This window comes from Malaclemys terrapin, chromosome 3, assembly GCF_027887155.1.
Source record: "Malaclemys terrapin pileata isolate rMalTer1 chromosome 3, rMalTer1.hap1, whole genome shotgun sequence".
NCBI classification, from domain to species: Eukaryota; Metazoa; Chordata; order Testudines; family Emydidae; genus Malaclemys; species Malaclemys terrapin.
The window spans coordinates 33,987,293-34,011,064 of record NC_071507.1 but is presented as its reverse complement, the minus strand read 5'-3'; the positions used below and the strand labels follow the sequence as shown (position 1 = coordinate 34,011,064).

At 40.0% G+C, this 23,772-nt stretch overlaps 1 protein-coding gene across 3 annotated transcripts in view; it reads left to right on the top strand.

Annotated features, from left to right (window-relative positions):
* The window catches only part of SOCS5 (suppressor of cytokine signaling 5), a 46,684-nt gene extending 27,163 nt beyond the window's left edge, over positions 1 to 19,521 (top strand). For 2 of the 3 annotated variants that reach the window (XM_054022373.1, XM_054022374.1), the window contains one exon: positions 13,337 to 19,521. In XM_054022373.1, coding sequence (XP_053878348.1) covers positions 13,349 to 14,959 — 1,611 coding nt within the window. In that variant the 5' untranslated portion in view covers positions 13,337 to 13,348 and the 3' untranslated portion in view covers positions 14,960 to 19,521. Of the gene's footprint in view, positions 1 to 9,699; positions 9,746 to 13,336 lie in introns of all 3 variants that reach the window. The other variant, XM_054022375.1, reaches the window with a different exon arrangement.
* Positions 19,522 to 23,772: the final 4,251 nt, after the last annotated feature.

The following is a 23,772-nucleotide window of genomic DNA, read 5'->3' as shown; positions in this document are numbered from 1 at the left end:
GGAGCCGCGATCGGCTGAACCTGCGGACGGGGCAAGTAAACAAACCGGCCTGGCCCACCAGGGGCTTTTCCCGCACAAGCGGTGGAACAAGTTTGGGAACCACTGGCATATAGGCTTAAACAAAACTGCTTAACTTTGAAAGTTGTCATGAACAAAGTCTTTGAGCACTAGCCCTTGGTTTGGTTTTAAGAACACTTGTTTTGACTTACTAGCCTTGAGCATTTGAAAACTGGAAGCAAACACAATTAAAAATAAATAAATCCTGACGTACTGATATGCAGTTAGGTGCATGTTAGGTGCACATTTGTTGCTTCAAATGATGTACAAGTTCTGCCAGCAAAACTAACAAGCTGATTATCCCTGGACTCTTAAGTTATGTCTACACAGGGATAAAAAAACTCTCAGCTTGCCTGGTCAGCTGACTCAGGCTCAGGGCTAAACAAAAATTGGTGTGTAGATGTTCAGGCTTGGGGGTCCCAGATCTCTGGTTCCAGCCCAAGCCCGAATGTCTACATAGCAATTTTTAAAGCCTTGCAAGCCCGAGCTAGCTGACTCGTCCCGCCGTGGCTGTGCCATGGGTCTTTTAGCCCAGTGTAGACATACCCGGAGTAGTCTTCTCTTAAAACCTAACACCTGCCCTCCCCAAACAAAAGCTCAAAGAAATGCACCTTGCATTAATACATAGAAACTTCCTCACTTGAATGCTTGATTTGCCCCCAAATACTGAAGGGTGGTACACCTCTACCCCTATATAACGTGACCCGATATAACATGGTAAAGCAGTGCTCCGGGGGGGTGGGGCTGCGCGCTCCGGCGGATCAAAGGAAGTTCGATATAACACGGTTTCACCTATAACGCGGTAAGATTTTTTTTTTTGGCTCTCGAGGACAGTGTTCTATTGGAGTAGAGGTGTATTTTCAAAAGCACCTAAATGATTTAGGAGTACAAAGTCAATGGAAGTTGCGCTTTTAACCCTCTTGAGTCTTCTGAATGGTCATTCCTATAATGTTAATGTTTTCCATGTGTTTTCTATTTGTCTTCCTCTTGTTAAATGTGAACTATAACTTACTCTGGGTTATTCATTCTGGCACACTGCATATTCTGTATATTTTATATTGTGAATTACCATTTCCAGAGCAATTTCAGCTTCTTGAATTTCCATCTTTAAGGCTTTAAAATGAAGCATTCAGTTGTTGCATTGATGTTAGCCTACTCTTGTAATAGTGGGGTGGCGTGGTTGGTGCTACAGTGTAAAATGAACCTGCCACAACAGGGTTTCAGATGGGCACTGAGGCAGGTCAGTCTGTGTACAAAACAGTAAAGTGCAGCTTCCCTTTCAGCTGCAATGTTCAAACATAGTGAAGAGTGCCTTAGCTCTCTGTAGTCTAGGACAGAGCTGCCTGCAGGTCAGAGTAAAGGCATGAAACAAGTTAGATCTGGTTGCAGCCTCCTAGCTTTTCTTCCCTGCAGGATTTATATTCTTCTACCTACCCATGCCACTCTGTGGAATGAGGTGTTTGTTTGCCAATTAGTAAGGCAGCCAGAGCTGCTTCTGACAAGCTTGACTGCTTGTAGCTGTAGGTCTTCTGTCAGACAGGGTTTTAACCCCCTGTTTGCCAGGTAATATGCATGTTAAATTCCCAGTCTCATTCTAAAACCATTCAAACATCCTGCTATTTGATAGCATCATTAGACATGTGGTATGTATGAGATGGCATTCAGCAGGAAAGAACTGATGATGGTTTGAGATCTGTCCAGTTGAGATCTCTCTAAGAATTGGTGCTTAGGCTAATGCTCCCCTCCCTTAAAAGTGCAGGGGTTATTGCAGGGGAAATTCTGAGAAACATTCCCAACTTTGGAGCTTGCATGTGGGCATGCGCACACACCTAGGAGGTCTGGTCCATCTGAGTCTGGATTTATTAACTTTCCAGGCACACTGAAGCATTTAATTTTTAGCAGTGAGGAGGGCATACCTGAGATTGTTAAGGGTAAATGCAAACAGCTCACTGGATGTATTTATATTTTTATAATGTAAAGTGCACAGACCTTGAAGTGTTTAGTAAAGTGAAAGGAATTAAGTAACTTCTGCTGTATTGCATAATACATTCCTCCCCCGCCCCCATCACTAAGGTTTTCCCTAAACTTTAATACCAATACTGTAGGAGGGTTTGCCATCTTCCAATATGAAGAAATTGACAGTCTTCACTGATAACAGTGAACAGAATAGATACTATCTGTAAGACACTGTTGGGTTTCTAGACTGCTCACAACACATGAGAGGTTTCTGAGCTGAAGAACTTTAACACCATTGCTGTTTAGAGAGACAAATTTGAACTGTGTAATGGTTTTTGCAGATGTATGTTAATGTTATGCTGTGTATTACACATGGTAACGGTTTTTAATTTTCATTACCTTGTTTTTGTGTTGTGATCATATTGAAAAGTGAAAAAATAACAGCATTATTAAAAATGAAACTCAGCTCCACTTCACTGCATCCATCAGAACAGCTGAAATCTTACCATTTTCTGACTGGAAAATTTTATTTAATTTTTTGTATTTTTTTAAGATTTGCTTACCAAACTTCTCATCTAAGAGTTTCCCCAAAGCTGTGTGCCCTGCACAATCCTGCTTGCTCACAATCTTTTAAATTGTGCCAGCAGAAGTATTTCCTCATAATTCTGAAACCAGTATTACAGAAGAGGGACTAGATCAAATATCTGATTTGCAACTAGCTTTCTGTTGCCTTGTCAAAACATGTTTGTTATACCTCCCATCAGGTTACTGACATGTTAGCTAGTGAACCATTCTGACATTAAATAGAAGATTTCAGACACTTGTATGTAAAAGTTGACACTTGTACCGATCTAGTCCGTGAAATGCAATAGGAAGCTGACCTACTTCTTCCGTTTCCCTTCCCACCCCCAACTCTGGGTTGTTAAGGGATAGGCATTAAGATATCAATCCTCTTTTTTGTGGGGGGAGGACGTGGTAAGCAAGTTCTTGGAATTAATAAATATGAGCAAACCATTGTTGCAGATAACCTGAGGCAAAAAAAAGTTATGAAGCATATTTATATTTTTATCTTCTTGGTAAAAGAATAGACTTTCTTGGTGACCTTAATGGAAGTAGAATTAAATTGTACCCTGCTATGAGGAAAACTCCAGTAGACAGTTATCCTCAGAATAGTTGTGACTTTTGTAAAGGTCACTAAAAGGGCTTCCATACTTGATTTGCACTGGGTTTCTCCACCCCCCCGCCCTCCCCCCGACCCCAATTTTTTAAAATGTTGGCAGTTTAAGTGCTAGGAAACTTAAACATAGCAGTACACACAAAATTATTTGAGTCCTGTACCCCTCTCTTCCATATTAAGTACCTTACTATACTCTACTGCATGATCCAATACAAATTCATAACTAGCTGCAAAAACTGGTGCGTTAACACAATCACAAGATGTGAAACTTTTTTTTTGCTATGGTGTTTGTTTGGCCTACTCCACCTGGCAGAAGGGTTACATTAGTACAGACTTAGGTGACTGCTTTGAGTAGACTGAGATGCAGTGGTAAGAAGGACCTAGATAAAGCACAAGAATTTCTTAGGAAACTCTGTAGTGGACAGAGATCATAGCCTTAATCATGGTTCAGGGTACGATTCAGTCATGGATATTTTTAGTAAAAGTGTCCTGTCCAGGACTTACACTATAAATACCCCTGACTAAATCTTGGGGGGGGGGGGGGGGTGGCTCAAGGGGCCACCACTGAACAGTAAAAGCTCCTGCTGGGGGCTGCCTGAACAGCGGCCAGTGCGAATGGCCCTGGGGACGCTCCAGCAGCAGCCAGTGCAGCTGGCTGTGGGGCCACCCGAGAGGTTGGCAGCAGAGTTGCTCTAGCGGCAGGTGGGGCTGTCCCTCATCACACTCCACTTACTGTGGATGTCCTTGGTCAGTGAGGGCCCAGGGTTCAGAGGTGCATCTATGTGAGTTCTCCCACCTATGGAAGAAGGCACTTTGCTTGCTCCACGCTCTGTGCATTTTCTCTGGCCAGCTGTTCCTGCTGGTTGCCTTCTGCTGTCACCTGACTCTGACTTCTGCAAGTCAGTCTCTTAAGGTTCCACCCAGTTCTTAGTGATGGTCAGCTCTTGGGGGAACCTAAAGCAGGCTGGGCAGAAATGCTGTCCCACCACAAGTGATTTCAGCTCTAGTAAGCACTTAACATAACAAAAGACTCAAAAGATAGAGCTAAATGGCTAGGCTCCATTAGAACAGTGGGGAGGAACAGGTTAAATCAGACCGGGGACCCTTAGGCAGAGTCCACACCTTCTGGCTGAGACACCTGTCCCCACCCCTCTTACTTTCACAGGGGTCTGGCATTCGAACCCCTGGCTTAGCAATGTCTTTTCAGCTGAGGGTGACCTCCTCAATCAGGACAGGTTAAGCACTGTTTTGCTCTCCTTTAGTCATACAATAAAGACAACAACATTGATAACATTTCACTACCCCTGCATTCAGTACTAAAGTGATTTGTAACGCAACACCAGCCAAAGTTGATCACTTTGAGCAACATAGTTCTATCTGCTGGATATCTAGGCAGAGTAGGTGTTCATGTAAATACAGTTTGCGCCTGAAGACTCTCCACCTCCCAGCTAGCTGTCAGGGGAGCTGACAGACTCAGACCCTGCTTACACTAAAAAAATCAATCGAGTCTAACTGGTCCTATAAGGCCCTCATGAAACCACCATAAGAACCTGTTTGTTTTACAGCAGCTATGGTTGGCTAGGAGAGTATGTGAGTTGGGAAATTTGTCAGTTTAAAGAACCCTCTCTTCAGAGACTATTTTTGGTACAAAGTATCACTTTCAAGTAAACCAGAGAGTTCCTCTTAAAACAGGGTCACCAACCAGTAGATCACAATCGACTGGTCGATTGTGGAGCCTCTGACAGTCTGTCTCAGTCTAGGGTTACCAACCTTCCTGTAACTAAACCGGGAGATTGGCTGCTAACAGTCTTACGGGACAGCGGGGCTAAGGCAAGCTCCCTGCCTGCCCTAGCCCCATGCCACTCCCAGAAGCGGCTGGCACATTCCTGCAGCCCCTGCGGCGGAAGACAGGAGGTCTCCGCTTTCTGCCCTCGCTTGCAGGCACCACTCCTACAGCTCCCATTGACTGGGAACGGGGATATGCGGCCAATGGGAGCTATGGGAGTGGTGCCTGCAGACAGGGGCAGCGCATGGTTCCACCTTCCCCCACACACACCAATCCCCCCCAAAAAATGCTTGAGTCCCTGGACTGTTTCTATCGGGTTTCTGCCATATGAATGCAATAAAGGTTTTAGTTGCAGCTTAATTTTTATACAATCTGGATACTGCCGAGGACAGTCATCTAACTCTCATATAGTGCTTAATTTTTTTAAAAAATCACGCTGGATAAAGTAGGGAGCATGCTGATTCCTTTCCTCATTTCTTGACTGGGAATTCGCAAACTCAATTAAAAATTTAGTAAAATTCTGCAAGGACTAATTTTTTAATCTGTATGGGGGAACAAAATCTGTGGTCACCTGTGTTGTCTGCTATGGAAAAACTAAAGATGAAAATAGTTAAGTAGGGAATTTTTATTTCATCTTGAATACTGAGCATTGTCATTCTTTGTAGTGTCCCCAATTCAGGCAAACGCTTGGGAAGTAATTGTGCACCACCAATCTAAGAGGTTAGCCCATTTTTCATATCTCAGATCTTACTGTATGTGATTCTTACTACTAGGTTTTTGAGTGCCTCCATATCAAACACTTTGCTTTTTTTGGTATCATTATGTTATTCAGCTATTACTTGTCAACACGTTCACTGGGGAGCATAGGTGAAGCAGTTGAGCCATACTATTTCATCCCCGCCTTGCCAACCCTAAAATGATTTTCTATGGTGTAGTTAAGCATTTTACTCCACTTGGCATACTTTTTTCAAATGGTTCAATACAAAACTACAATTTTTTTTAGAAGATTAATTTTGCTGATACAACAAAGCCATAACAATCTGTCACTTGTAACCTGATCCATGTTTAGTGTAAATATAGATGTCAATCCTAAAAACATATGATAAGTTGCTTTCCCAAAGTTTGAAATAGTTGTCATGTGACTAAGAAATACAAGAACTAAAACACTGCCTTTTTTCAATATGCACAGTTCTCTAATGAACCTATTTTGGGATTACATTGAGGTACGTTATTTTGGCTTTTGTGGACATGATAAAGTATACAACCTTAGTACTATCAGTTCAAATTTTACTTCTCATCTCAACTAATTTGAGTCAGATAAACTTGCTCCTCTCTGACAGACAATGGGATAAACAAACTTAGCAGAGAATTTTCATAGTACTAGGAAATCCTATAGCAAAAAGTTCCAGCTGGTGCAGCAACTAATTACAGAAAAGAATTGAGAGAACTCAATCCATAAGAATTAGGACATGATCTGGTAGGACTCCTAACAGTTAAGACAAAAGTTAACATTTGGGTGATGTTGAACTAATGGATGTCCTAAACTTCACTAATGCTGTGCAGAGTTTTCATCTCTCCAGGTGCTGTTATCACTCAGTACAACTGCATGTGAAGCCCCACACCCAGCTAGACTGCATGAATGTTCCCAGAGCCACTCATGAATCACGCAAGGCAAGCCACCAGCCAAATCCCTCCCAGCTCCCAGCACTGTATATACAGTCTTCCACTGCTCAAGATAGGCAATGCAAATCTATTAACTGGTTCACCACTTCATCAATGGAAAGTAGATATACACCAGCCTTTTTGCAAATCTGAGCAGTTTTGGCACACACTTCATACAAACTCACTGGTAAAGATAAACAGTTAAATTTATTGACTACAAAAGAGAGATTTTAAGTGATTATAAGTGATAGGCAAAAAGTCAGAGTTAGTTACCAAAATAAAATAAGTATGCAGTCTAAACTCTCAACCCTATTAGACTGGGCAACATCTAGATTAAGCAGTTTTTCTCACCCCACTGCATATTGCAGTCCTTAATATACAGGTTTTGTTCCTTAAACCTGGACCAATTTCTTCTGTTGGAGTCTTCAGTCTTCTTCTGAGAGTCTTGGTTGCTTGTAGCATAGGTGGAGGCAGGAGAAAGCAGGCCCAGGATTTGCCTGTGTTCTGTTTTATACCCTTAGTCCATGTGCTTGGAGAATACAAGTCCAGGCATGTCTCATGGGCATTGCTGAGTCCCAAGGCAAGGTTGAGCAATTCCCCTGGTGTGGTCTTATGCAGGTGAGTCATTGCATTGTAGCTCCCTTGCTGGACAATGGCTGGCGATGGGTTGTTTAGACACCCTGCCCAGGCGTTGGTTACTTTGTTGTTGCCTCTGGGGAGTTAATATCTGGCTGATTCTCCAATTTACAGCATGTTTTTGTGACAACCATACAACACAATTTTCATAATTTCATATGCATTAAAGATGTACATACATGGATAGAAAAATAACTTTCAGCAGATCATAACCTTTCCCCAGATACTTCATATGGCCTGCTTTATGTGCAAGATTACAATTGTATATAAATGAGAAATATGGGGGTTACAGGGCGCTCTCCCAAAGGAACGAATGTCTCACTTACATCTGTATGCACTTGTGCAAAGTGGGAGTAAAACATGACATTACAGTGAAACATGATGCTAGCATTTTACACTGTGTGCTCATTTTACACAGGTGACATAACAGGTGGTGAAAACTCAAGAACGTGTAGTAGAAGTAATTCTCTTATCTATTTTATAAAAGCGATTTGAGGGTTGTTTAATAACTGCACTGCAGTGAAGATCACTGATAGCAAATACATTCCAGAAGATTAGCAAGTTCTGGCAAATTGTAGGGTGGTGTTTTACACCCAAGCAAAAAAATCAAAACAAAAACTACTGGCAATGTTAACTTTTTATGGAGATGGCTTTTTGAGCTGCTGCAGAAGTAATCCATGTTTTGTCAATGTAGTGCCAGCCCAAGAAACCCTGGAAACAAAATCTGTTGAACTTTAAAATTAAGCATCTGAAATTATTTGAATCTGGCTTTAAATACTATCTGAAGAATAATTTGAGCCTTGTTCCAATATGGGACATAAAACTTTAACTCTGACAAGTGCTTGAGTTCCAAAAACTCTCTTCCATTAGCTAAGATGGGTTACTAAAGTAGCCATTCTGCATGGTGGTCTCAGAAAGGCTTGCATACCAGACCTACATCAAAGCCGCTAATAGCGTTGACTTATAGGAAGTGAGTTGCTCCTTCACCTTCTGGAGCAGGTTTGAAGAATGAAGGGGAGACAGGTAAGGTTTAAATAAAAATATTGTTAAATCCAAAGCTTCAAGATAAGATGCCATGCATTTTTTAGGTTTTAATGAATTAAAACTGTGTGTAATCCGCCTCTCTGCCAAATGTATTCAGTAGAGCAAATGTTTTAAGTAACATAGGACTTTCATTTGTGTAAGGCAGGTATGCATTCCCTCTAAAAATCATAAAAACCTGTCTGTCTAGCACTTTTTTGATAGTTTTATATTTAAACAGGTTTCCTGCCCCCAGTTTAATTCAGGTTTTACCACTATTTTATATTTGCGGTTCTTTGGAGGGGTTGTTTTGGGGGAAGGATGTGTTGGAAAATCTTTGATTTTTCACTGGTGGCCTGACTTTCAGATGTGCTGAGCAACCTCAGTTCCCACTCAAGTGAATGGGAAGTGAAGATGCTTAGAGCTTTTGAAAATCGGGTCTTTTTAATCACTCTGGTCTTGTTCTGTAGCTCCATCTATGAATATTCATATCTTTTGGATTCCTTAACTGCTATGCCACATTCCTTATTTTGGTAAATCTGCCTTTTATTCAAATAATTCCCTTTTAATTCAGTAATATTTCAATCTCACTCTTATTACTACAGGCTGGGGGTTTGGAGTAAGGAAGCTGTAGATTAAATCATTCAATTGTTACTCCTGCCTGTTGCTATTAAAATTCTAACTAGCAGCTGAGAGAATTGTGAGTACTGTTCTCCTCCTGAAATCCTCTTACCGATTCTTGGATACCTGAAATGAAACATATACCATCATTTTGGAGAACCCACGCCTAAACTTCATAGTATAGTGTGACCTCATCTTAAGTAGATTTTCTTGTGGCTAACCGTCCTTCCCATATTTTAAGTGCATGGGTCACCACCCCCTCTGCTTTACCATGAATAACACCCTTGTGGCAGCTACAGCAGTTGCTTACCTGGAAGAGTAATAGTAGGAAAATATATTTTTAGCTGCCTTTTGATGTGATGTAGCAGCTGGAGATAAGGAGAGCCAGCATCAAGTGATCAGCTAGCTCTTCAGGCCACCAAGTGTTTCTGCAGACCAGAGCCTGGAAACCACTGCTTTTAGATGAGACCAAATATATAGCAACATTTTCCACAAGGTCTATACAAGTATGTCCATAGCTTCAGCAGCCTCAAGGATCCAGATGCTTCTAGTCTTGATCCATTTTGGGATCTTCTGCAAAGTCCTGTCTCACTAAAAAAGGAAAAACCTTCAAGGTTTTTGTTTGGTATGATAAACTGTCTGAACATAAGCCATTGCATATATAAATTAAATATAACTTTACAATAAAGTCTCTTGATAGTCAGGTGGCAAATTTAAAATATATATCTTTACCTAGAAATTTAAGCTTACTAAAAATATCATTTAACTGTCTTTCTTTTTATAGTAATCATGTTATCCACAGCTTGGGAAAGGAGTCCAGAACATACATGGTGAGATACAGTCTCAAGACAGGACATAGTGGTTTATATGTCTTTCCTGAGTAAGAATGGAATCCATTATATTTAACACCACTTAGAAGCAACTAATCTCTGGACCTAATTCTCAGAGCACCAATTTAAGAGTCCACTTTCTGCATACCTGCAATCACTTCAGGGATAGCTATAGGGAGGAACTTGCAGCCCACATACTAGTTACAAGAAATTTCAAACACATCAGGTTTATCCATTTTAGTTTACATGACTTAACTAATAGCCTTACAGGAAGTAAAATATGTCACTCTCTAGGTCTGTATCGTTTTGAATCCTGGACAACATCCCATGTGGTATCTTTGTAAATCAACTTGCCTAGAAAATGCAATTCTGAATTCATTGCACCCTCATAAACATTTCTTTTGTATGCTTGGTCTGAAGTTAAGGTAAAAAGTCTTGCTGTTTTAAAGGCTTTCCAAAAAGGGACCTATTCCCTCCTCTTTGTGTTATTCTGTTAAGCTTAAATAAGGGGAGAAGTTTATAGGATCTTCTTTAGGTTAGGTTCCAAAGAGGATGGAGCTAGGCAGTTCTGTCATCTGCTACCATTGAGAACAAGGAGCAATGGTCTCAAGTTGTAGTGAGGGAGTTCTAGGTTGGATATTAAGAAAAACTGTTTCACTCAGAGGGTGATGAAGCACTGGAATGGGTTGCCTAGGGAGGTGGTGGAATCTCCATCCTTAGAGGTTTTTAAGGCCTGGCTTGACAAAGCCTTGGCTGGGATGATTTAGTTTGGGTTGGTCCTGCTTTGAGCCTAGGGTTGGACTAGATGACCACCTGATCTCTCTTCCAACCTTAATATTCTATGATTCTTAATAAACTCTCTCTTTGCTTTCCTAGCAGCTGCTGAAATTGTCATATGTCCATAATGATAAGCAATAATGTCTCTCCTTTCTCAGTGATCTTTGTTTTCTCTCCTTTTTTTAATCTTGTATGCTCTTTTACTAGGTTGGATCTTTAGCACTATGTAGTTGCAGAGCATTGGGGACCCAGTGTTCTAGATAGTTTGTTCCAGAAATTTCAGGGAGCCTAATAAGTATTAACATTTTAGCTCTAATTTGATCTTTCCAGAATCTCCACTCAATGCTTATATTTTTCTTTTTATGAAGTTGTATGAAGACTACTGGCTTGCTCTTTTTATTCCTTCTCAAGATGTTTTAGCAGAAGCTTCTGTTGCTTGGGGCTCCCACAGCAACCAGTAGGGTGCTCCAAGTTTGTTACTCTGGAACTGTGACACAAGGTTAAACTATACATTTGATCCCTGACTCAGTGTCTCTGTGAGCAACTCTTTCAAGTGACAGGCCCACGCCTACACTTCTCTGAGGAGAATCCCTGGACTCATCCCATTCTTAGCCTGGGCCTCCAGACTACAAACACCCCTGTTTACCAATCTTGTTACCTAGTGGGTCCAATTGGATTTGGCTCCTGCTAAAGACTTCCCTCAGGGAGCTGTGAACAGTATCAAAATGCAGTGGCAGAGAGTAGCTTGTTCGCTAAGTTCCTATAGATTTTTTTTTTTTTTTTTTTAAATCGGGGGGGGTTAAAAAACAAGCCTAAATACCCATTGTCTTAGCTAAGTTTAGCATTTTCCTCAAAACTTAGGTAGGCCCAGCTTAGCCTTTGTATAACAACTTCCCCTCCTTGCTCCCCAAACCCCCAATTCTCTTGTGGACCAAGTTAGTCTTTCTCCACAGACCCTGTGTCTGTGTCTCAAGGCTGCTATTTCTAGGACCTGGTCTACACTACACTGTTAGGTTGCCGTAAAGCAGCTTACATCGACCTAATTACATCAAAGTTTACACTACAGTCTTGTCCCACCAATGTAAGTACCCTACTACACAGACGACATAACTCCACCTCCACAAGAAGCTTACGTCCCTGTAGTTAGGGCCAGGCAGTGTCTGGGTGGACACAGTGTTACTTACACTGGCTGTTAGCTCTCTTGTCAATTTCACAGCGCCAGTGGAGCAGTGAAATTGACAAGAAACCAAGCCGGGCAGCAAGAGCCCAGCTGCCCCCTGCTCCCCTGGAGAGCTGGACGGCCTGAGTCCGCTTCTGGCAGGGAGCAGTGGGCAGCCCAAGCCTAGGAGGGTAATGTGGACATGCACCACCTGTAAGTCGACCTAATATAGGTCAACTTAATTTTTTAGTGTAGACATACCCTAACAATTCTCAAGTCCTTTGTTCCCATTTTCTTCCACCTTGATTCCTCCTTTCCTTGGAGTCACTAGAGAGACTTGATACTTGTAGTATCTTTTGAATAAAGCCATTGTCTTTCTGCCCAGTGTAGCAGAAATTAACTCTTTGGTAGCAAACAATACAATAGTAATCAAACTAGATGAGCACATGATTCATTAAAATATTCCAGGCAACTCCCATGTTCTTCATGCCTTGATTCTAGGTTATCAAATTTGGCTTTTAAAGCAGCAACTGCAATGTGGATGCTGCTAATATTTGTATTTAGTTTTTGACAATGTTTTGGAGAATGGGTGGCTGTGTCCTTTTGCTCCCTCTGCAGAGCTGGTTCTGTATAATGCTACAGGTAAAAACAGAAATTCCGTGGTCTTCTCCCTTGTTTTTGGTTTTGTTTTTTTAAATAATCACTGAGAAATGCTGCTTTTTGTTAGGCATTTCATAGTTGACGCTTTGCTTAAGAGTCAACTTCTAACTATAAGCTTTTGTGAGTATCTTGCTGCTTCTCCTGGGAATTGACTCTTGTCAGCTTTGTATTCTTACTATCAAAACTTTGAATTTTGAAGTCTGAGTTCTCACGTCTGTTAAATACAGCTTGAAACTTTCTGTACCATGGCCTGACTTTTCAGTTTAGTTTGTGAATCTAACTATTTTTGCAGAGAGGGTCACTGCTGTTTCAGGGTTGGAAAGTGTGTGTTTGCCTGATTTCATAACTGCTCTGCTGGAGTCTACTCAATGGCTTTATCCTTAATTTTTCATTGTTAGTTTTGCTACAGTTTCTTGGAAACTCTCTCAGGGAGTCAGTTACCTAATATATGACACTCAAAATAAAGACTTGGAAACTTTAAATATGTTGTAATTAAAAAATATAAATAACAAACTTTTTAGGTTTGAATACACAATTAACCTCTGCAATAGTGGCTTTATATAGTTCTTTCATGGTTTTCTATATGGATGTTTAAGTACCCATCAAATATAAATACCAAAATGGAAAACTTAGCATTATGTTTGTTTCCTCCATTAATGCTTTTGTGGGCTTTTGGCTATTTTGTGGCAAGGTGGGGGGCCTTTTTGTAAGGCGAGATATTATTTATTATACTTTTTTTTGGAAACAAGTCACTTGTGCTTGACTGCATTCTTTTCTTTTCTATGCTTGTTTTCTAATGTGCGAATACTGCAACATGTATAGCACCACAGAACTATGCAGGCACTATAACTTTCCTAGCTTTCAGCTAACTATATCTTCTCCAGACCTCTAACTTACTCATTTGAATGTTTTTGTTTTATTAATTGAATAGGTATCTTTATTTTTAATTTTTTTTAACTTTGATTAAAATCTCTTCATCCCCTCTTTGAATTTAGGTAACATAATCCATGGATCAAGTGGGCAAGATGTGGAACAACTTCAAATACAGATGCCAGAATCTCTTCAATCATGAAGGTGGAAACCGAAATGAAAACATAGATGTAGACTCCACTCAATGTTCATCTGTTAAAGACAGAAGTATCCATGTACCCGATTTGGCTCCGCAGCAACCAAGCAGCCCTTTAAGAGAGAACATTGCCTTACAACTGGGTTTAAGTCCTTCAAAGAATTCAGTGAGGAGAAATCAGAATTGTGTCACTGACATCCCTCAGATTGTCGAAATAAGCATAGAGAAAGATAATGACTCGTGTGTTGCCACAGGAACGAGACTTGCACAAAGGGATTCCTACTCTCGGCATGCTCCTTGGGGTGGGAAGAAGAAACATTCCTGTTCTACTAAAACCCAAAGCTCCTTGGAGAATGATAAAAGATTTGGTCGAACACGAAGCGGCTTGCAAAGGCGGGAGCGAAGATACGGTGTGAGCTCTGTTCATGATATGGACAGCGTATCAAACAGGACTGTAGGCAGCCGTACTCTGCGACAGCGGCTTCAGGATACCGTTGGGTTATGTTTTCCCATGAGAACTTATAGCAAACAGTCCAAACCTCTCTTTTCTAATAAAAGAAAGATTCATCTCTCTGAATTAATGCTTGAGAAATGTCCTTTCCCTGCTGGATCTGATCTTGCCCAAAAGTGGCATCTGATTAAGCAACATACAGCTCCTGTGAGCCCTCATTCAACTTTTTTTGATACATTTGATCCTTCCTTGATTTCTGCAGAAGATGAAGAAGACCGACTTAGAGAGAGACGTAGGCTTAGTATTGAAGAAGGGGTTGACCCCCCTCCTAATGCCCAAATACATACTTTTGAAGCTACAGCACAGGTTAATCCATTATATAAACTGGGACCAAAGTTAGCCCCAGGTATGACTGAGCTGACTGGGGACAATAGTGCAACACTACAGGGAAACTGTGATTCTGAAGAGGACACAACAACCCTCTGCTTGCAGTCACGAAGGCAAAAGCAACGTCAGGTGTCTGGAGAGAGCCATGGCCATAGCAGCAGACAAGGGGCTTGGAAAGTACATACTCAGATTGATTACATACACTGCCTTGTGCCAGACTTACTTCAAATAACAGGTAACCCATGTTATTGGGGTGTGATGGACCGTTATGAGGCAGAGGCACTTCTGGAAGGCAAACCTGAAGGCACTTTTTTGCTCAGGGATTCTGCACAAGAGGACTATCTCTTCTCTGTGAGCTTCCGTCGTTACAACAGATCCCTCCATGCACGTATTGAGCAATGGAATCACAATTTTAGTTTTGATGCTCATGATCCCTGTGTATTTCACTCCTCCACTGTTACAGGACTTCTAGAACACTATAAAGACCCTAGCTCTTGCATGTTTTTTGAACCATTACTTACTGTATCTCTGAACAGGACTTTTCCTTTTAGTCTGCAGTATATCTGCCGGGCAGTAATCTGCAGGTGCACTACGTATGATGGAATTGATGGCCTCCCTTTACCATCAATGTTGCAAGACTTTCTAAAGGAATATCACTATAAACAAAAAGTCAGGGTGCGATGGTTGGAACGGGAACCTATTAAGACAAAGTAAATGGAATCTGGAGTCCCCAGTAGGCTTACTAGGTTATGCATATTTTTTGTGTGCATTAGTTTAACTTAGAAAGCACATCAGCTTTTTTGCAATACCGTATTTAAGCTTGATGTTTAGTATCATGTCAGATGCTGTCTGCTGTTACATAAATCAAGTTGTGATGCCTCTTGAAACAATAAGCAGAGACAAAGCGACGTGTTTTTCATTAAGATGTACGTAAAAATCATTTGCTAACTTCTAAATGTTTTCCTTTCCTTTTTTGTAGCTGTAGTAATTGGGTGAAGCAACTATGGGGCATTCCATCTAATGCTAAAGAACAAAAGTTAATGTTTTATTGGTTGAACATTTTAATGATTTGAGTAGTGTTTAAATTTTTTCAACAAAATCTTTCCTCCTTTGAAAAGTTTAATTATTCCTTTCAAACAAGTTTCCAAATGTTAAAACTGCATTTTGAAATGTTTTAATTTATTTTAGCAGCATGGGAAGCCTGTGTTCCATTAATAGTTTTTTGATGCTAAAAATCAATCACAGTTAGTACACCAGGTTTCCTAAAGATGAGGGCTTGAATGTGTCTGATCAGAAGTGGACTTCTATTTAAAACGTTCATGGGTTTAAGTGACATTATTAGCAAGATTAATACTATCTTGGACAGACAGTTAAATACCTGCTATTTGCAATTTTTAAAAAATGAAAACTTGCTTAAATTCGATTGTTGCCATTAGTTAACCAGTCTGTAAACTTTGCTAAAAACTAAATATAAGAATTAGTGACCTGACAACTATCTGTCACAGTTGCAAAGGATGATGAGGAGAAATGTTAATTTAAAACGCTATTTAACATTGTTTATGCTGAAAGTGTTCATAGCTGAATTACAACTTAAATACCAAGTATCAGAGGGGTAGCCGTGTTAGTCTGGATCTGTAAAAAGCAACAAAGAATCCTGTGGCACCTTATAGACCAGTGGTCCCCAACCTTTTGAGCCACGGAGGACCGTGGCGGCAGATGAGCATCCGCTGAAATGCCACCGACAAGCGGCAAGGTCAATAGGTGTTGTCGCCAAATGGGCAGCATTTTGGCGATGATGCCTCTGGATGACGTTGCTTGTCGGCGGCATTTCGGCGGATGCTCGTCCGCCGGCTAGTACGCGGGCTCACTTAGACGCCCCAGCGGGTGCCATGGCGCCTGCAGGCACCAAGTTGGGGACACCTGTTATAGCCTAACAGACATATTGGAGCATAAGCTTTCGTGGGTGAATACCCACTTAGTCAGACGCATGTGGTGGAAATTTCCAGAGGCAGGTATAAATATGCAGGCCAGAATCAGTCTGGAGATAATGAGGTCCAACTTAAATACTGTTTCTAAAAAAAAAAAGACTAATCTGCACTAAATAGCAGGTTTCAAAGGTACTATTCTTTTTATTCGTAAATAACATTTTTCCATTTAGCACCTTTTTGTGATATTTAGAATATGTGCTGATACCATTTGAACAGACTACTTGGAATTGAAATTCTAAGTTTGATTCCATTATTTAATATTGGATGGAAGTTTCTGATATTAAATAAGTGAATCAAACTTATTTAATCAAATAGTTTCCAACTGTTCTGTCCTTGACATTTTTGCACTAAAATTGTGTTGTAATCTCCAATCACCTTTTTAAATGTGTTTTGTACCACTTAAGTGCTCCCTAGTTTCTTTATCAGCTGCTACAGTATGTTGTTACTTCTCTATAGCAGTGACTGTGAGAGTTAGGAAACCTTTTGGCTGCAAATACAAGAAAATTTATTCTTGTATGCAACACTAACCCTTCTATCAGTGTATTTTTCTGCTTGCTGTGCCTTGTTATGGCTTTTTTGTGCTAATAAAGTACAGTATGTCCAGTGTTATACTTGTATATCTGATCTGTTTTATATTTGCATAGCTTCTCTTGTAGCAGTTAAATGAAATTTTTTAATAGCCTTTACCTAGTACATATTGTAGTTGATGCACAAGTACTGTGCAGTTAAATATTGGTTCATCTTTGACTCTGTTAGGATTCTGAAAAGTCACCTAACAATGTTTCTATAGTCACTGCAAAATAATAGACTGGCTGCAGTTCAAGTATTTACAACATAAAAGATAAGTGATAGAAAAACATTTTTTTTTTCAAAAGTATTATTGATCCCCTGTAGTAGTAGTTGCAGATGCTGTCTCAGCCAATTATAGTTGATTACTAAATTAACTGAATATTTTGATATTCCTCGCTAAATCAGGAATAGCTATTGAGTGCTGCAAATTGACAGTACACCAGTATCACCGAGACCACTTTTTGATAAACGCACATACATACAAAATGCCCCCAACATATTTTTACCAAAGAATGCTGTCAATGTCTTCATTTCTTCAGCAAAGTTAGGGTGGAGGATGTGATTTCTGTGGCATCAAATATTTATCCCCAACTAAGATTAAACCAAAGTATATGAGAACTTCATCTGAACTTGTTTAAGTATTGTATGCAATTACGTTGATGGAGCATAAAAATTGTGTACAAGTAAGTTCATCATCGTTTTTGTGAATTGACAATGCACATGCAAATAGATAAGTAAATGATTAAAACAGTTTTGTAATGACTGAAAGAATGCTACGTAAAATCATATTGAAAGCAGTTAATTTGAAATACCCAGAAAGTACTTTAAAATGTGTTTTATGCTTGTGGAAAACTGATCCCATTATGCATTTTTTGTAGTAGCTAATATACTTTCATGTGTTAAACTTCAACTGTTAAAATGAAACTTCGTTTTGAACATGTAAATACTTCTCACTAAGGTTATGTAAGCATGTGTACAAATGTGCTAAGTCACTTACGTTCTGAGTCGTGTGTATCAATGAATATGCAACTTTTGATTTAAAATCTGCTCTAAGGCTAGCTGCTTACATTAAACAAAAAATCACCAGCATGAAATTGCACCCAAGTGTACCTTCACTGTGTCTCTCTGTATTCCCTCATTTGGATTTAGATTCCAGATGAGCTTACTTTATAGTTCTTGTAATAACAGAGTTCTAATGTTAAGTCCCATCCAAGTTTTGTTCCAAAATAGGGACCTGGTCTTTGCTTTATATCTACTGCAGTCTCTATATGCTGTGAATTTTAAAAACTAACATTGGAAAACTTGTTCTTATGTTCATGTAAACAGTTGTTAGTGCTACTTGTATGGAGACGATTTATTAGGCCCCTTCTCTCCCCACCCCCCAATAAATCATATTAGAGTGAGGGTTTTTTTTAAAGTACAGAATGGTTTATTTTATTGGAAATAAATGGCAGAGTTGTTTCCAAACCTGAAGTTTGTAAAACAATCTTCAAAATTAAACTTGATTTTAAGTGTTACAGTAGATTTAACTATTAACAATGCTCTGAAAAGTAGTCATATGTTAAATTTTTCAGTAACATTGAGTTCCTTTATTTTCATTATAAAGGGGCAAAACATTTGATGCATTGAATGCTACAAAATTAGACTGACTTTGTAACTGACAAGTTAAATTAAAACGTAAGGATAAAAGTGCCTGCTTGATCTTTAACTTTCTGGATTTTGTTTTTATAACTTTTTAAAATTTCCCTCCTTAAAGATGTGCACAACCTACTTCTGTAACATTAAAGAACATCTTTCTTTAGGTTAATAACATACCCTGGCATAATTTCAGTCCTATTGGGCAGATATGTATTTGGGCCTCGATCCTATAAAAAGATCCTCACCTCTGAGACTTGTTAAAGGATTCATCCATGGGGTTTGCTTCTTAGGATCTTGGCCATAGTTGAAAAAGAACATGATAATGAAGCATTAGTGAAAATCTTTGAAGATTTAAGAAGAATTCAGAGTGTGTGTAAAATATATGTCACACTTTTTCAATTATGTAACTTGGAATACTTTTAATGAGATTAGCATGTCTAACATTTGAGAGATGGAAATTTTATAGTGAACACCACAATGGGTTACATATATAGAATATATAACGTTTCTTATGAAAGATTGTTCCCTCTATGTTTAGCAACAATGTCTATTAGACAGAAATATATTAGCTGGCCTTCATGTTACACAATGTCAACGGGTATGTCTACACTGCAACTAGACACGCACAGCTGGCCTGTGCCAGCCAGTTCAGGCTGCAGGGCTATTTCACTGCTGTGTAGACTTCCAGGCTCAGGTTGGAGCCAAGTCTTGCAGGGTTCTAGAGCACAGGCTCCAGCCCGAGACGGGAAGTCCACACAACAGTGAAACAAAGCTGCAGCCTATGCCTGAGTCAGTTGGGATCGGCTAGCTGTATGTGTTTAGTGGCTGTGTAGACCTACCCAAAGCGAATAATTGCTTGCTGAATATCATTGCAATCAGAACTTTCATGTCAAAAATAGTATTTAAACAATTTTAATTGTTCCAGTGTTTAGATTACATATAACTTTCAGAGTGAGTTTCCATGAAGAATTCCTGAAAATACTCTTCTTGTATAAAATATGGGACAAAGTGCTTCTATCAGAAGAAACTCCTTTTAGAACTTTATTTTTTTTTTAAAAGATGACTTGCTGATCATGTTTTGCATTAATGTGCTTTAAACTCCTGTCATGTATATTTGAAGTGTTCTATTACATGTTTCATGATAACAGGTAATGTTGCATATTTTTATTGTTTGCTGCATTAAGTATTGAATTAAACATTTCAATGCTTCTTCCCATTTTTAGCAAATAACTAATGTGTTTACTTGACATCGTGTCATCTTTTTATTTAAATCAGTGTTCTCCAACCTTTTTACACCCAAGGTCACTTTTTGAATTTAAGGGCAACCCAGGATCTACCCTTCACTGAGGCCCCACCCCACTTTTACCCCCTCCTCCCCCACTCACGGGCTGGGGTATGGGATTGTGGTTTGGGAGGGGGTGCGGGCTCTGGACTGCAGCCAAAGGGTTCGCAGTATGGGAGGGGGCTCTGGGCTGAGCCTGGGCCAGGGAGTTGGGGTGCAAGAGGGGGTGAGGGGTGCAAACTCTGGGAGGGAGTTTGGGTGCAGGAGGGGGCTCCGGGCTGATGCAGAGTGTTGGGGTGCAGGAGGGGTACGGGGGTGCTGGCTCTGGGAGTGGGGTCAGGGCTGGAGTTTGGGATGCAGGAGGGGGTTTGGGGTGCTCTCTGGCTCCCTGCCTGCCCCACGCTGCTCCTGGAAGGCGCCAATGCCCCTGGGGGGGGCAGGGTGACATATGGCTCCGCACGCTGCCCCTCTCTGCAAGCACTGCCCCTGCAGCTCCCATTGGCCACAGCTCCTCATTCCCGGCCAATGGGAGCTGCGGGGCTGGTCCTTGCAGGTAGGAGCAGAGCGTGGAGGGAGACCCTTGCCCCCACCCCCGGGGCCACATTGGCCACTTCTGGGAGTGGCCTGGGGTCAGGGCAGACAGGTCAGGGCAGACATTTTATTTTATTGTAAGCTGTCTTAACGGCAGCCCCGCTGTGCCGCTGGAGATCGCAATTGACTGGTTGGTGACCACTGTTTTAAATAGTAATTGCCAATATTTAATAACTTAAAATTTTCTTGAAGTACTGTAAAGTCCACCATTTGGTTCCACATAAATAGGGGCTGTATTGCTAGTTGCTGTAATAGAGGCAAATGAAAGATCCAAACAGAGAAATCTTAATAGCGATTTAGACTATATAATGGATGAATAGTGTCAAAGAGCTTGCCAAGTAATATTCGTTGATTTCATAAGTAGTTCATCTTTTAAAAGGCCTACTTGTTTAATCTTACCATCTTGTATGAGGAGTTGTTCAAGATAGCACTAAACATCATCCTGATCTGCATATACATATATCATTAAATCAATATTTTAACGGTCTGATTCTGCACCATTTGGAAACAAGCAAAGATTCTGAATGTAGCTTCATGAATCAAGATCTTGGGTGCTTTATCCTCCTTCATGATTCTTAAGGATTTGCAGAAAATTTGGGAGCCTTTATCTGATATTAAACCTGCACATAGGGCTCAATCCTGCAAGGTGCTGAGTACCTCCTAGATGTACTGAGCACTTTACAAGGTTGAACTCCTAGTGAGCATGCTTAGCTTAGGAAAAAAGTAACAGGTTCCATTATTAGTAGATAACTGCAAATTATTTATAATTTCATGTATAAAGGCCATGACTGCCTATGCTTTAAATCCACCACAATACTTTGTGTCCCTTTGTATAATCCAAAATTTTAGACAACTCAAATTTAAGTTTTGAAAGTATGTGCTTTCGTTTTGGCTTGGGTTTCTCGTTTCTCTAATTCTTTTAAAGTAAAGCACAATGTTTGGCACAGCTGATTGTGGAAAATCAAAATGGACCATATATAAACTAATCAGATGGTATCTACAAATATTCTAGTACATAGAATAAGTTTAAAAAAAAAAAGCCAACTTTAAGCCAGGCCCCTGTAGACTAGCAAAAGATTCCAGTATGTAACAGTCTCATCTCTTAACCTTGTCTTTTATTTTCCCTTGATTTCCCACATTGACAAAATGGGGAGAGGAGACCATTTTATTTTATTGTAAGCTACAATTATGTTCTATAGGTAGTCGTTCTTTGGCTATGGCAAATTTGTATCTTAACTAGTCTGTTTTCTGTCTGATTATCTGAGAAATCTGAACAATTTCACTACAGTGATTTAATAGTGTTGTAGGAATAATGTATAAAAACAGTACTGCTGTGGTGATGCAGTATTTGGCACATGTCCAAAAAAGTGGCATCCATATGGTCTTCTTGGAAATAGTCCCAACATTCCATTTGAAGGTTCCTACCACTGGAAACCTCATGAGGTGCTCCAGGATTTGTCTAAAAAGCATGTGAGTACATAGTTGGCTGGAGTTAGCCAAAGTCCTCGAATGCACTGCTCTAAGCCAATAATGGAACTTGCTTAATGCCAGAATCCCGTAACTTCATGCCTTGTTAGTCTAAGATGTCACTGGCATCCATTGTTTTAACCCACTGCAGCTTAAATGTTTCTCTACGCTGACTACCTTTTGTATCTGTAACTGGCTGCCAAACTATATTTTGCACCTTAATAGAGTAAGGAAAATAATATGACTGTTGTATAGCCATAATCAATGTGATATAAGTGTCAGACACAGCTATCCCATTTTAAGAAATAGTGGTGGATTGTGCCCTATTTTTTCTACATTTTTATATAGCCTAATATTTGAACAAATTGTGTATTTTAAAGAGTTTGCCCCAAATCAGTTTGGAAATATAATTGACATTCAGTTGGCAAACATTTTTATTCAAAGTAGATAATCTCTGCTTAAAAAGCTGAGTAGTTATCTAATTTACTGCAGATTTTTTGTACAACTATATTTAAAAAATTGTTAGGAGATCCAGTTTCCAGTAATCTGATTTATCCTATATAGATACTTTATCATATTCTGAAATAATTGGGCATCTTTTGCCCTTGGAATTTAAGTTGAAATAGAAGGTTGGTATTGTGTCCATATCAGGATTGTGGACTGAATACACAACTTTATTTGCTAGACCATCTTTCTTATAGGCTTTTCCCCTTAATGCTTTAGGATACAGCATTTAAATAGCTTTGCCTACCTTATTTTAATGTTATCTTCCTCTGAATCATTTTTTTTTCTGCTGATAGTACCTATTTTTAGTATGATTGGTGTCTTTCAAAAAGCCTAGAGCAGCGTAACTGGATCCTGGAGACATGTATCTTGCTGAAGATCTCAATCAGTTGCTTTCCACCTGTCCTCAGTTTTCCTGTTGCTTAGAAAAAGTTGATACAAGCCCAAATTGACATGACTGCCTTTTTCATTGCAATGAAGTGTTCCAAAAAGGCAGTGTGTGATTTTTGTTTTTATTTTTCATTGATTTCCATATCAAGTTTTTACTTGGCAAGTGGAAATTCGCTTTAATACTATTCAGTCTAGGTTCTGATACTCAGAGTCTCTCAAATGCATCATCACCAGTAGAAGATTCTGTTGACCAAATTATACCTTTAGCTACCTCTGTGCATATTTCTCTTCATATTTAGTGATTCGGACAAACTCACTAAAAGCTAATGTAAGTGCACAGGGGTCTGTGAGGGCATAATTTGACCTACAGAAGCTGTTCTAGTGGGAGCAAAGTATGGGTTCTATCTATCTTAACTGTCGCTAGCCAATGTGAGTTGGGGAGCTGTGTCTTAGTAAAAATATCTCTATTTGCCAACTGCTGAGGCTTGCAATGCTGATACCCTAGCTCTATAGTAGTGATTATAGGGTGCTTCTGCTCTTCAGTGTGCTTTAACAATGTAATCCTAAGGGTGTTGTGAGGAGTAAGAGGATGCATGATCTACTGCATAGAGCACTGGACTGGTGTTCAGGGTCTGTTATTAGCTCTGCTCCTTGCCTTTAGGGTGACCTTAGGCAAGTCATTTCCCTTTTTTGTGCCTCAGTTTCTCACTCTGTTAAATGGGGGTAGTGATACTGACTACCTTGGTAAAGCACTTTGAGCTCTACCATCAAACACTGCTCAATAAAAGCTTACAGGGAAGGGAGCTGACACAGATTTGTCAAAAGTCCATGGAGTGAGTCACTTACAACCAGGACAGGCATTCTGGAATACCTACTTCAGATATCAGTCATTCTACAGCAACTTTTGGGAAGTGCTTTAACATAAAAACACAGGTGTGTTAAGTAAGATGGTCACCCAGGTGCTTTTCCCTAAGCTATAGTTAAGTTAAACTGATGTATTTTGGTAAAATACATTCACTATTTTTGCCCGTGTATGCATCTAATAAAACTATCAGCCCAGGTGAGGAGCGAGAGGCCTGGATGATCTGACCCAGCTG